General features: G+C 42.3%; 1 protein-coding gene across 1 annotated transcript in view; it reads right to left on the minus strand.

Annotated features, from left to right (window-relative positions):
• The window catches only part of nrxn2b (neurexin 2b), a 346,947-nt gene that overhangs the window by 295,908 nt on the left and 35,138 nt on the right, over window positions 1–15,901 (minus strand). The window contains exon 6 of the mRNA XM_034557186.1: window positions 14,892–14,918. Coding sequence (XP_034413077.1) covers window positions 14,892–14,918 — 27 coding nt within the window. The remainder of the gene's footprint in view (window positions 1–14,891; window positions 14,919–15,901) is intronic.

The following is a 15,901-nucleotide window of genomic DNA, read 5'->3' on the forward strand; positions in this document are numbered from 1 at the left end:
ATGGATTTTTCATGCAGAACTGCAGAGGAGGATAAAAATCCAGCCAGAAAGACCAAATGATGACCAGAGGGAATTGTAAGGTCGGGCTTCTTTGTGAATTCATATGGAAAAAAAGATGTCTAAAAAATTCACGCTAAGCAAGACGGACAGATGTTTCAATCAAGGTGGGGTTATGTGCATATGCAGTATCAGTGTGAAACTTATTTATGTTAATAATTAGCATTTCACGACCAGGTGATAGACCTCAGGCAGCCCACTGTTTTCTCACCATCTGGGAGAGCACAGATGAACCCTCTCGCATACTGGTGCAGGTGCATTATATGTACACACAGAGGTGACCAGCAGGAGCTAATAGATGAACATGGTGTTGTCAAAATGAGTAAGTAAAGAAAATAATCATTGTCAATACAATATTAGCATGATATGGAAATAAGCACAAGCTTATCTATATAAAATGTTCAACAGAAAATGTTTCTAAAATAACATTTATTTCATGATGCTGTTTTCTACTATTTCTTCTATGTTATTTTGACTCAAGAAATTGGAAACAAAATGAGGAAAACATTAAAATATAAATGCTGTGTACTGTTACAAAACGAAGCATGCATGGAGACAACACAGTGTTGGATTAAAGCAACCATATGGCATCATCACCTGAAAGCCCTCTCCTCCTCCTTGATTGTGCCTGAGGCAACGATGTAATCTGACATTTTCAACAGAACTCAGAAGCCAGCAGATGCAAAATGCTCTTCCAGTAATCATGAGGCAAGTGTGAACAAAAACAAATAAATAAGTCTGTGAAAAAAGGTGACGAAAAGGTTTGGCTGTTGAATATTTGTTTGTTGTTGTGAGGACTATATTTATTGTTGTTGTAATACACTTCTAACCCATAGGACTAAAAGCATTCATGTTTTCTTCAAGGTGCAATTCCTCCATACATGCAAGTCACATATCGGACCCATTCATCAGCATTCTTCTGTGATTGCTTTCTAAGTTATTGAAGCTATGGTCTGCATTCTGTGTATTAAAAAACTATCAGGTGTTAAGAAACGGATTTTATGTAACAAAGTGACTTGTGGTGAGGTTGTAGGCATTTCTTAGGTGTACTTTAGATAACATAGGCTATGAACTGAGACTACATGGATTTCTTGCCTCCAACAATTGTGGGAGGTCTGTGTGAGAGAGAGAGACAGAGAGAGAGAGAGAGAGAGAGAGAGAGAGAGAGAGAGAGAGAGAGAGAGAGGACGTGCGAGAGCTTGCTCTTCTGTTCAACCTTGCAGAGGAGAGCAGTACATGTTGTGCACAATAGAAACATCTCCCACACACCAACATGCTGCCCGGTTTTCCTGCTGTGCAAACAGACCAGTACTCTTAATTGGACCACTGGGGGTCTGAGAAAGTGTGTGTGCGTGTGTGCGTTACAGATAAAGAAACACAAAGAAATAGATGGAACCATTTTTAAAAAAGGTGCTGTAAAATGTTAATTTAGTTCTTAGGTTATAGCATCAGTGCTGGTAAGAGGTTGTCAGTGTGTGTGTGTGTGTGTGTGTGTGTGTGTGTGTGCGTGTGTGAGGAGGCCAAAAGATAAAGAGAGAAATGCAGTGTCAGCATGGCTGCTTTCCCGGCTAAGAGACTGGCACGGGAACACCACGGGATAGCTTCATGGCATGTGTGTGTGTGTGTCTGTGTGTGTGTGTGTGTGTGTGTGTGCGTAGGAGGGGGCAGGTGATGTCTTTGCAAATGTGTTTTTTTTTACGATACCTGACTTGTATATCACAATTATTAGGAGAGCATATTGAGCTTTGAGGACATTTATATTAATATTTACATGCTCCTCATGTTGGTTTTGAGTGTGTGAACGTACGCAGTGGGCAAGTGTGTGCTGCAGTTTTACGTGCCCCCTCTCTCTTCCGCCATCTGTGCTCCTGGCATGGCTCCTTAGTGCCGGTAATGAAGAGGAACGCCCCCCGCCCACCTCTCTCCCACCCACACACAATTACACACTTTCTGCCGTCTCCTCCTCGGTCTCTCTTGGAGTCCGTTCCTCCTTCAACACATTCTTTTTTTTCCCTTTAGATGACTGCTGCATTGCATGCAAACACACACACACACACACACACACACAAACAAACAGCTCATCTGTCCCAGGTATCGCTGCTTTTAAAGCACCTTCCTGAACTGCATCCCTTCTGAATCTGCTTGACTTGCTATTGATTTTTCTTTCAACAGAACCTCACAATACGTTGTCTGTTAAGTTCAAACGGCTGAATGCCCTCCTCCCACCCACATGAACAAATCCTATAAATACTGCACATCTCATTGCTGAAGAGAAAGGAGCCCCTGACATGGTGTGAAACAAACACTGATAACCTGGCCCAACCCAAGATTACACAGATTCACACATTTAGCACATCTGTATTGACTTGGGTGTGTTCTTTCGTGGCGTTACATTAATCGCGACATTAAGGTGTGTAATTTACACTGGTGATGTGTCCCTATCACTTTCCAGAGGGCCTAAAATCATCACCACTAATTTGTTCATAATTGCATAATGTGCTTACATCAAATATATTTTCTCTTTTCTCTATGAAGGGTTAAGTCGCTCCTGATCCCACTTTTGTGTTCCCGCCTTCTCAGAGGAAAACAGATATGTGGGAAATGTTTTTGAATGTGCAAAACGTTTGAGAAATTGTGAGCAGAAACACATTTAAGCAATATAAATCCAGGGGGCTATAAATTTATTGAAATGAATTCACGTGATAGATCATGCCGAGATGTTTGTCCACATTAAATGGGTGAAATTGATCTTCAGGAGATTACATATTTGGAAGCAAAACTGAATTACTGAGAGCCTTGTTGTAATGTATTCCATTAAATGCTTAATTGTCGCCTGCAGTCTCAATTCTGTCTTTCCCTTTATAGACATTTCCACCATGAATTGGTAAATAACAATTCACCAGAATGCAGGAAATTAAGTGTAACCAAACCCACCAATTCAAATGTGTAACCCAACTAATGTTGAAATTATACATACGCCTTTACATTGCATCGTATTGAAAGCCAATGCAAAAGAACAATCCCGATGCATTTCAGCATTAGCTACCACATTTGGCCTCCGTCAAAAAGCAGCAGAGTTACAATCCCACTCACAGAACCCACACAAACATTATCAAACACAAGCTTATTCCTACAGCTTTACACCCACAATACACACACCTCTATCCTGTGATGCATCAGAAATACATAGGTGAGTAAACTATGACATCCAGTTGGCGATGGCCATGAGGAACCCATCCACAAACAGTGGACAAATGCATACAAAAAAAGCTTTATATTCCAACATGCCATCAAAAGATTGCATTCCAGTTAGACTCATTTTGTGATTACTTTGACTTAGTTGTCACTGAGCCCAAAACAAAAGTTTGGGGAGAGGGGCATTCATGAAAACACCCTCTTATTAATACCTTCATCAAGACTAAGATGGACAGCTTATCCACTTGTCCTAAGTGTGTCTCCTCTGAAATAAACACACCCTCACACTCAATCACACCCTTGTTTATGCTCTGGACCGTTTGGAGGGCTGACGTTATGTAGAATTTGTGGACGCCACGCCTCGCCAAACCCCGTCCGATGCCCTTTCCCTCATCCCCGTCTCCAGTCAGCTCTCCGATGTGCCAGCTCGGCCCGGAGCAGATGGGCCGGTTCAGCATGGCTTCACACCAGCCAACACAGTGGCATGTCAAACAGGCGGTCGCAGGCCTGGGCATGCCAGGCACAGCCACACTGTACGGCCATATGGGAATAGTGTGTATGGACCACACACACACACACACACACGCACACACACACACACACACACACATTTCTCTCCATACAGGTGACAACAGTCCGAGCTGCAGACACACGCAGCATGCACTCGCACACTTCCTATCAGACACCCTCACAATCCACTCTCCATCAGACAGCAATAAACGAAGCACACACACACACACACACACACACACACACACACACACACACACGCCCTCCGGTATGTCCTCTGCAGACGGCGATGACGGCCTGTGTTTGGGAGGTTAATGGCTCTTTGCGCCTCGCAACCTTCACACTTGATTAGTCCAGGCGCCTGGTGTCTGGACGGCGGGGTCTTAACTCATGCACAGCGACGCCCTCTCTGCCGCCACTCTCACACGCTAGCCACGTTCATTAGAGATGGTAATGCCAGATTGAGGATGCCGTGTGCAAAGCGGTTTGGCCGCTGTCCTTTATGAAGAGCAAACAGGTCTTCTTCACAGGCCATTTTCACCTTGTGAGTCTGCCCGTACGTCATCGTGGAAAAATGTGTCTCAAACAATATCACTGATACATTATGAGAGAAATACCATAAAACTCTCTGGACAGCAGCTACAAAATGTATGTAAATATATGCAAGAATATTTAAAAAAAAAAAGTTAAATGAGGGGATGAATCCACGAGGTATAATATACACGAGTGAGTGACAAGGGAATACAATATATATCACAGTGAAATTGTTAAGATCACTGTCACTATCCCTTCTAATTTATAGAATATATAATACTTGTAAAATACACCATAATGTATTTATCCAGTCTGTATAAGAGGACTATATGGGGCTTGACATGACAAACATGGCAGTTAGGGCTGCGCTATATGGCCAAAACCTATCCCAATAAAAGTAATTTCATAAATTGATAAAGTTATCACCATATAGTTTCCTGGCCTATTTATGTATACTCACGTGTGATTTATATACAAATGAAAATAAGTAGTAATATAGTATTTCGAGGGGAAAATGAATAAAAATGAAAGTTAAGTGAATTTATGAATACACTTCCATGAAACATGCATTATGCATTATTATATATTGACTTATGATTTAATCACGCCCATTAATCCATCTAAAAGGAGATACATTATCATTTTGAATTATGGCCCAGCCCTACTGAAAGGGAATATAGGTATTTTATGTTTCTTTTTTTCTTTCTTATACTTATACAGTTTTCTAGCTGGTAGAATTCCAGCCACTATCAAACAAACCAGAGCAGCAGTTTATGGGAATCATTACTGAAGTCGTGACCGCTTAGGCTCGTTTCTGTTGAAAAACTAAACGTTTCTTTACATTCTATTTGGATTATTATAATTATAGCAGTGAGATACTGATGCTGGGTTAAATAACGTCTTCCATGCAGTATAATCTCCTGCCAGCTTCATGATGCACACATATAATAACCTCCAACACATGTCACATGTATTCAGAACATCTTATGCGGAAGGTAATACAATTTGTATAAGAAGCCAGATTACACAAGACCATTATATTATATTACATTACATGTTATAGTCTGCATGCTCAGCTGGGTTTGAATAGTGAACTGGAACTTAACCAATATTAAACATTAACAATGTGAAACAATAACATTATGTATAGTCTCTTTATACTCTTTATGTGGAGTACAAGCTTCAGGGGCACTTTGTGAAATCAGTACGGCCATGCATTAGTCTCAGTAAACGCCATCATCAACAACTGGACAATGTGTCGTTTGTAATATCTGCATTTCTAGGTTTGAAGGGGGAGGAGCCTTCTTGGCATACTTCATACTTGAAATAGTCAATCTGTCGAGACAAATGCAGGCTGAACAGACACGTGTGCTTCGTGTATTGAAGGAGAGGCCTTTTTGAAATGAGAGTCACACAGAGGTCAGGAGGTCACTTTAAATCATTTGCTTTCTCGGTTGGGTCATGGTACAAAATATTTGTGAATTCTATGAAAAATGAGTACATTAATAAAAGTCTTGGTGGTAGAGACGCCAGCGTAAATTTCTCATTGGGGCAATAGATAAACAACTTTCTCCTACATTTTTATCGGATATTGAACAAATATGTCAACAAAAAAGATGCAAAACTAAAATAATACAGGAAGAAAATTCAAAGGGCCAGTGAGGAAATAAGAACTTATTTAAAAAGACGCAAATGCACTTGCACGTTGAATTTACATTTGGTACTGTTTACCATAAGTCAATGTAATGCATTGTACAGCTGAGCTACAGTCAACTCATTTTATTGATCACATGTTCTTTTATTTTAATTAAAATAATCCCGAAAGGATTTGCTTAACTCTGCCCACAGTCCAGACACCGGTTTCTCATGTATTTTCTCAGGTCTGAAAGAGCTCGGACTAAACTAAGGATGCCTTCTTCAGAAACTTAGGTGCCTTCTCAAGTGTGTAAAATTGAGCCAATGGAGAGCGTGGCCAATACGATGTGCAGTACAGTATGTGTTCTCAGTCACTCACTGCAGGCATCATTTACCAAATGGTTATTACACACATAGACCATGTGTGGGAATGGAAGCAGGAATGACTTTTCTTCTGCTGCGCAGTGCGGTTTATGAGTGTTTCTTCGATGGAGTGACCCTTATGGACTTGTTATTTTTGATGTAAAAACAAAGGCAGACAGCCTTACATAAGGCTGCAGACGTTAATACGGTTTCCATGGCAAGTGACAGGATTTACTTTGCTCTTCTGAGTTATCAGAATAAGACCTCTTTTGACGATAATGCCATTTGGCGCCTATCTTAAGAAATCATATTTTCTATCTCAAAAGCAGTGCAGGCCTATCGCTGCAGATCTAATAAAAAGCTGTGTGTGTGTGTGTGCCTGCATGCGTGTCATCTAAATGGCAGTCATCTGCTAACAGCAGCGATGTCTTGATGGAAGGGAAAGATATGAGCAGATAACGCTGACAGAAATGCAAAGAGACATCTCCATCATCCCCAGCTATTTTTCCTTCTTCTCACTCATTTATTCCCGTTACCCCATTCTAACCTACATTTCTCTCCCTTTAATCTATCAAGCTCTGCCCCCCGTGAAGCATCTCTCCCCGTTCCACTGTACCAGATCTGTTTCATGAAGGAGGGTAGAGGGATGTTTCACTGTGGGTGCATGGGAGGGATTGGAGAGTGCTAAGTGTGTGTGTGTGTGTGGTGAAGCATCACAAACAGGGGGAAAAAAGACGGGGGGGCGACCAGGTTAGTGTTTGAGTATGGAACAGTGTGTGTGTGTGTGTGTGTGTGTGTGTGTGTGGTTCTGATAATAAGTAGGGGAGTGGTGAACAGATTATTATTATGACCACCTGCCATGATTATCTACGCCTGCCGCTCTGACCCCCTTGTGCCAATTACAGAGATAAGGCAGCCTGTACCTGTGTGTGTGTGTGCGTGTGAACACGCACACAAGTGTGTACTTTCCTTTCTCTGAAGCAACGTGCGTGTAATGCACGCTCGAACACAGACATTTGTATTCACCGCTTGCTATCGGGGGCCACACACTTTCTCCCCGCCCCCCCTGTGCAAGGATGAGGGGTGGGTGCGCCGGTGTTTTAGAATCTGTGAAAAGATAACCTCCGCCAATAGCTTCGAGAATACCGAACGGCCACCGCAGGAAGACATATTTGAGTCGGTGAGATGTTGAGAGGACGGCAGATTGATTTGGAGAAGCGGGGAATGAATCATACATTTTGCCCGTCCCCTCCAGTGTCTGAGTGCTCCCTTCGGAGCTTCAAGCACAGGCGAGTCCCCTGCTTTCCTTTCATACTGCCATCTGCATCCTCCTTCATTGCCTCCCATCGTCTGCTTCTTATCTGTGTCCATCGTCCTCTTGTCCCCCTCCTCACCCTCCTCGCATCTTTCTCCCTCACGGTTTCGAGAAAGAAAAAAGGTCCCAGAGGGATGCTGATTTATAATTTTACCTGCAGTTTCCAGCATGCTGTGGCAGGAGGGTATGGTCCCATGGGATAGCCATCAGTCCTGACAGGCAGTATGGCTTTCGACAGCTCCGGGCTGCTGCCGGTTCTCTCATTAGAGTTTCTGTAATGAGTGCACGTCTAACCTGTGAGGAGGCAGACTGGTGGTGGACTGAGGCTATGCCGACGAGGCAGACACATCCACAATCCTCTGTGCGGCCATTGAGATATGATCCAGGAAGCTTGAACCCCGTGTGGATATAGGAAATCATAGTCTATTGATGCACCATTTATTCAGAATAAAATACTTTGTAAGATTATTTGTTGGACTATTAATTGCAGGCTCCCCTTGAACCTAACCTGTATTGAGTTCATTTGTCAATCTACTACATTAGAGACATAGAGTTTGTGCTACCTTCTATTAAAGGGCTAAATTCCTGTGCAACAGCAGAAAAGCTACAAACAACGGTTCCAGTTTTCACGAAATGCTTAGAATCCAGCGCACTAAAACACATTCTAAGATCCAAAATAGGTTCATGATTTGCCAACTGCTTATATTTTGAGAAACAAGAACTTCAAGACAAATAAAGCCCCTTTTTTCTGAATACTGTACAGTCATCATCACCATGTATTGGTCTAACCAGGTTACCAGAGGTACATACATACAATAAAGGAGGGTAACCACATCACCAGTAAAATCCCTCCATCCGGATTAAAGGAGAAGTAGAAGACAGAGCAGTGTAAGTAATAATGTCGTTGGAGCTGAGCAAAGCCATGGCTTCAACCACTCGGCTGCCAAGGTTGAGTCCCAGAAAGGCAGAATCCGCAATCCACTTGAGGTCCCTCCTGCCCCACATGCTCTAAAAGCTGTTCAGTGGACCCCATCGTCTCCTTAAACATGCCGGCTCGCGGTGCTTGACCTGGTCCCAGGTGAAAAGGCAGAGAATTGTCTCCCTTCTACGAGTAAAATAATTTAAATTGTGTCCAGAGTACAAGCAGGCAGTGGAACATTGGTGTGGACAGTTCTTATTAGACAAGAGTGGCAGGAAGGCAATCTCCTCACCCGGTTAGGTCTAGTGAGCAGATTGCCTCAGGTGTCTGGAGTTCACGGAGAGAGGGGGAAGAGAGGAACTAAAAACACACAAGGCACAGTGGCATCCATGACCATCTCTTTACGCTGTTTTGTTTGTCATAAACGCAATGTGCACTTGTTTCATATTTGAGACTATTAATACTTCTACTAGATTCACTCCACCCAGCTCACTCTCTGCTCAGACACAAACAATGCACGTACAACCTGAGACACGACAGAGTTGCATCATCTCTCACAGAACACGCTTTTTCAACAGCTTCTTCCCTGCCACAGTCAGACTGAGGGCAAAACAAAACTATTGAAATATGTGTAATAACCCAACACTACCTCACTACACTTATCATGTGCAATATGTGACATATTATGACTTAGAACTATACAATTTAAAACGGTCTGTAATTTAAAACTGTATCCAAAACTGTACATATTAGCACCTTTCTTGTACATATTACCACCTTTCACTACCACCTTCTGTATAGTGTTTTCTTTTACATTTTTATTTTTTACAAATATCTTTGTATCTTTCTTATTATAGTGTTATTTCTAAACTTGACTCGGGAGAGCCCTGCGCAAGATTTCCAATGTGTCTGGACTGTTGGTCTAGGCACAAATGGCGAATAAAACCTTGTAACTTGAAACTTGAAATACTATGACGGACGCTAATAACAAGCACTCTTCTTAACAGTTACACAATAGATATTAAATGGCCATTTCATTTAATTGATGAATAAAATCTTAAACCGTATTCTAAAGTTTGTTGTTGGCAAGTGAAGGGGGAGATGAATAGATAAATGTGGCTTAAGATGAGATAATGTAACTAATATAAATCACTATTAAACTTCCCAAGTTGATTTCTTCCATTAAGAATATTATACTTAATATAATAATACTTGTATGTATTACGTATGTGCCTTATCACATTTGTGCTAACCTGCATACATTTCCAGAACAAAAAGCTGAATATTGGATGAAGCCATGCAAGGTAAAAATACAACCACCCCTTAAACATATCCTAACCAAGCCATTCTACTTTTTATACATAATAAACAACATTCTTCTGTCTGGCCTCTGTTGATAGAAATGTCTCCATGCACATGAACACTATATGTAATGAGAGAGATAGAGGTAACAGCCTTAGTAGTGTACATATTACAATTCATCACACACAGATGTTTACAACCACACATACATACATACACACACACACACACACACACACACACACACACACACACACACACACACACACACACACACACACACACACACACACACACACACACACACACACACACACACACACACACACACACACACACACACACACACACACACACACACACACACACACACACACACACACACACACACACAATAACACATTTCATTCCTGCTGTAGAGAGGTAAATGTTCTGATTACATATTCCTTTGAAGTTCATATGGCTTCAAAGCACTTCTTTATTAGGTTGTTTCTGTCGAACATTTTAAGAGGCATTTGGTTCCCATTGAAACATGCGGAGAGCAAAATATGATAAAGTGTGTGGAAAATAAATGAAGTTGCATCCATGGAGGAGATATCCATGTGCTTATGTTTTTTTGGTTGAATCCAATGTGTTTTCATAATTTACATTTCCTCACTGGTGATTACAAGTACACTAGTATTACACAACCTGTTCAATACTTTATACTTGTTAACTACTGGCAAATGTGAAATTAATTGATGTTGTCCATTGCTGAACTAGATGATTGCTTTCTATCATATGATGTCGCCATCTCTGAGGGTGGGTGCATTATGTTAATAACATATTCCTTTTATTGGCTCATTGCATCACATTTGGCCTGGGGTTTTGGAGGGTAAAATGAACATTAAAGAAAGAGGTGCTCCCCTCCATTGGAGCATTAAATTGCCTTTAAAAATCAAATCCCAATCCGAGCATCTTCAAAATACATTTCATACAGTCTAACTCCGATAGACGCTAAACCTCCAGAAACCGTAGGATGTCGTGCGTGCTCAGGGCAACTTCTAGTGCCAACAGCAAATCCTTCTTTCACATCTATTTGGCTGAGGTAGGCTGGGATGACTCATGCTTTAGGTGAGTGATTGGAAACTCATTCATATTCAATATTTGAGAACGTAAGTAAGCCATCGGCTTGGAGACGAGCGACAGTGGTGGCTGGTAAGAAACTTCAATACTAATGAGATTCAAGCACAAAGATGGCCACGAGCCGTGCAGTCTCTGAACACAAGTACTGTATCTGTTGTGGCAACGGTTACACGGCGATATGAACTGTCCTCGTGCAACACACATGGGGGAGGGAGGAGTGTGAAAGCTGACGACTTGGTTGGAAGCAGTTAAGACTGAGGAGGGTGACGGCTACAGTGACAGAAACGCACCGCGTTCGTGTGGGCAATCTCAGGGATTCATTTCCCTGCACACAATATGTGTCAAATTAGGCATGCATCTGTTGTGAATGCATGTGTGAATGCATGTGTGCGTACATCTGTGCGTGTGGGCGTTCACATAACCGTGGCATCGTTAGATGTCCTCAACTCCTGCTTCAATTAGCTATCAGTGTGTGAGGAAACTGAAATCTCTTATCTTGAAAATGACCCAATCATAGTATAAGGGGTAGGTGAAAAATATGCCATGGTATTTAGTTACTACTAAATAAAAATCAATAGGATTGTGTGCATATGCGTCCATACACCCGCCTGCCTCCCTACTACTTCATTGAGTAGTCTGTTATTGCTGTGGATGGAGATACATTCAGCTGAAAGCTCGGCGCGCCTCGTACAGATGCTAAAGTGTGCCTCGTGCGTCGGTAACACACGTCGAGGGGCGTGACAAATGTGGGCTAACTATTAAGTCCAGTGGGATTCTGTGACCCCATTGATAATAATACAAAGCTGATTGAGGGTTATAGGTATTGTCACCTTTAACATTCACTACTGTCCTCTATCTTGTTCACTGCATGGCTATTCAATCATTTCCTGTGCAGCAGTATCTTTATAAGAGTTGGAACCTCACAACTTACATCCATCACCCGTCCCGTGCTGTTAATGTAACATATAGAATATGCATTGCTACACGCAGTTACACAGCTCTTCATTGTCTGGAAGCATCTGTTATTGTCAGGTTACATTTAAAAAAATGACAGATCCACATGCCAATAATTCATGTGCAGTGTATTTTTGTTACGAATCGTTTTTGCGTCCACTTTATTGTTATACACACAGACGTGGTGTGTGTCTCAGTGTGGTCTGGAGTGAGAGCGTGCAGGTGGATAGGCCAAAGGGCATGACATTAGCAGACGCATGCTGGCGCCCCGCATGCTGACCATATGTCATGACAGATCGCAGCTCATCTAGCGCTGAGAGAAGGTGCTGCTGGCTGCTGAAAGGCCACCTTCCAAACAGATATCATCAGCCTGACACCCTGACCTGACGGGAGCTGAGGGCTGCAGCGCTGCTCCATATCACATCCAGTCGCCTTAAGGTGGCAGAACAGGGACACTTCAGTACACAACGCTGATCATTCTCATCTCACAAAGCACGAGAAGTGGTACAACATGGTAGAGCAGGTCAATCGTTTTAGAAGTAGTCGCTGTGCACGTGGGCGGGCCCCAATGGTTAGCTCACGGCTGCATTGCTTTCATGCGGCGGTTGCAGCTAATAATGTCGTCCCGGTCGCTGAGGCGGAGCACCCGTCGTCCGGTTCCCCCTCAGCTTAACGCTGTTATTTCTGTCAGCACTGTTTTCAGTAGTTTGCGCTGTTAGGGTGTTAGCAATGTTAACTATGAGCCGGCGGTCTTCAATACCAACCATGCAGCTTTCCTGAAACATGGTTTGGTTTTATGGTGATCCATTACTGCATCTCTTTGGACATTCTGAGATCAAGATGGTACATTTTAGCCATCATCTCTTAAAGCTAGTAGCTCAAGACATTGTATTGATGCATGCATCGATGCATTGATGAGACATGTATAGTAATAGTCTGTATGAACCATCCAGCAGACACATTGATACCCTGATGTCTTACTCAAACTCAGGGCTTAAGTTACTGTAGTTCTCTGGAGGAGGAATCGACCGCCAGATGTCATGGCATTGAACACATTGTTGTCTGAAGTTCTACCCTGGTTTGCTTCCACTCTATTTTTCCTCTCTCTCTCTCTCTCTCTCTCTCTCTCTCTCTCTCTCTCTCTCTCTCTCTCTCTCTCTCTCTCTCTCTCTCTCTCTCTCTCTCTCTCTCTCTCTCTCTCTCTCTCTCTCTCTCTCTCTCTCTCTCTCTCTCTCTCTCTCTCATATTTCGGGATCCTTTACAGAGTGTGGTTTGTGCGGAGTGACCGTGAATCAAGGAACTGACGTATAAGAGCGCTCAGTCAACCAACGAATATAATGGTTAAATAAAATATTATTTTTAAAAAAGTCAAGTAGTCCAAGCAGTGAATACCAATATACCAATAACACAGCTGCTGGATTAAGAGAAAATCAATACAATTAATTGTGTTGCCATGATATTATAAAGAAAGAATGGACATTTTACGAAAAACTAAAAGGCCTTCTGACAATCTGTCACGTCAAAACATACAAATCTGTTGTGACCTCAACCACCACATAAGATAATTTACAGTAACGTGGAATCCAAGTCAGTTTCTGATAAATGACAGAGACCTGCAGTGGGACGAAAATAAGAAAAAAAATGCAGGCGATCACACAACATCCCCAGTGCGTGTACGCCATCTAGTGGTCAATCCGGAGCCTACATTTCCTCTGAGCATTAAATTGAATGTGTCATGCCAGTGGCTCCACACATAATAAGTGGTGTAATTCGTCATACACTGAGACCACTTCCATGCCTGGCGGAGGCTTTTGAAGTTTTTGGATTGCACTCCATAAAGTCTGACATAAACAGCGTTCAAGTGTATTTTAAGTGCAGGGACGTGACACACATACAGCCGAAGCACAGAACACACCAACACATTGGTATGGATCACCTGGCACTGAAAACATTGGTTCTGTAACCATCGCCACTACACAATAGCTAGCACTCTCCTGACCAAATGCCAACAACAAACCCTGTTCCTTGTCCAGAACTGATCCTTCTGACTGCAGAACTCAATACGTGCATATTCTTAAAACAAACTAAAGGAAGGCAAATGAAGAGCACTCAATGGTTTTTTCAATGCTACCTCCTCGGTTGTTGGGGTTAATCAAAGTCAGGTCTCAATGGTTCCACCCTCACCATGCCAATTAAAGAACATACACACATACACAAACATCAGGTTTTCTCCATCCCTGTCACTGTGGCTGGCAGCACTTACCTGTAGGCTAGTTGCTCAATTGTCAGTGGTCATGATAGAAATAACAGTGGGCTATCATGCTGTCAGCATGTGGCACAAAAACATTGGCTTGATCCCAAAAGAAAAAAACAAGCGTGCACCAGGTGGTGCCGTCTCTCAATGGATTAGCAATTAGGATTTCTGGGGGCAGTTTGTCCCACATAGAAAACAAGCAACACCTGCGTGTGCAGCCGAGTGGAGAGAGGGAGCGTTGCATAATAGAACAATAGAACAATAGAAGACAGGAACATCCAACAGGGGTGTGACAAGTTGCCCTTTTCTGAATGCGTCTTTGGTGAAGGTTGACAGGAAAATGACAGTGGTAGGCAAGCGAGGAAGACGGCAGGATGGAACATCCAGATCATTATGAAACAATAATTAAATCTGTGACAGAAAAAGGGAACTCAAAGTGACATAACTTATGGGAAGATGATAAATACGACCTTGTGTATTCGAAAAATATGTGGAGGGAGACGTACAAATGAGGGTAAGAAGGACACAAATGAAAGATGGCAATGAGAAGAAAAAAAAAGATGCTTAATGGAATAGTAAATTCAACTCATTAAAAATATGGAAGAGTGACGTGGGGTAATGAGAAGGTGTCACTCATCATGAGGTCAGGCGAAAGCAGAAAAGGGCCACTGCACAGAATCAAGATGAGATAAACAAATACACTTTATAAAATGGATAGAACCACTTACTGAGGTTACAGTCTATCCTGATACAATCTGGCGGGAGAAAGAGCGGAAATGGTGAGATCAAATAAAAAGAAAAGGAAAAAAAAGAGACAGAAAGAGACAGAAAGAAGATAAAAGAGAGAGAGAGAGAGAGAAAAAAAAGACATTTTACATCCTTCAAGGTACATTCTGCAGACAACCAAGCATTGCTCTGGGGCCACCATCCGGGGACAGGCTCTGAGTCAGGATCACCCTTTTCATCCATCAATCCCGTCACCCATCCCTCCTTCCACCCGATACCCCTGAAGCACCGCAGAAGGCAAGACTCACCGTACACCATGAGGTCATACAGAAGGAGAACGTTGTCAACATATTGATGACACCTAATAATCAACTATGCAAAGTGCTTCGTTGTTGGTGTAATAAACACTTTATGTGATGACAGACTTACTCGCAATTATAAGGTTCGATATGCCGGTGCAGTTCTGAAATGCTGATCATAGATTCCATTTGGCAAAGACCATGGAATCTATTCCATCTGGCAAAGACCATGATGCTTTTATCAGCTTTTTCAATGTTTTATGTCAACAGTCTGTCTTTTTCCTCTTTGTAAATCATTATAACACAATATAAAGCATGCGATTCTTCACACGTCATAAATATATGATTAACCTCATTAAAGTAGTCAGATAAAGCCTAATAACTACAACTGCAAATGCTTTGGCCAGAATTCGATGTCCTGAATCTCTGGTTGGTTTCTTGAGTAGGACTGCAAATCCACTCTTTTTTTTTCTGCATCTGCTGTGCGCTCACTAGAGCGTACGCAGCGTCTAGCGCCTTTAGCTTCAGCTCACGTTGTCCAGCAATTTGAGATTCGCTTGCCTTCTGCAGCACTTTGGGCATGAGAAACCCAACAGTGTAAATGACAAGAAAGGGTGATCTGCACATCCCAGCCACCTCACGCCTGGTGCACACACACACACTGCAATAAATATGACTCAACGCTGTGCTATTTGATACAAGTGGTGCAACAA

Source organism: Cyclopterus lumpus, chromosome 18 (assembly GCF_009769545.1).
Source record: "Cyclopterus lumpus isolate fCycLum1 chromosome 18, fCycLum1.pri, whole genome shotgun sequence".
In the NCBI taxonomy this organism is placed as follows: Eukaryota; Metazoa; Chordata; class Actinopteri; order Perciformes; family Cyclopteridae; genus Cyclopterus; species Cyclopterus lumpus.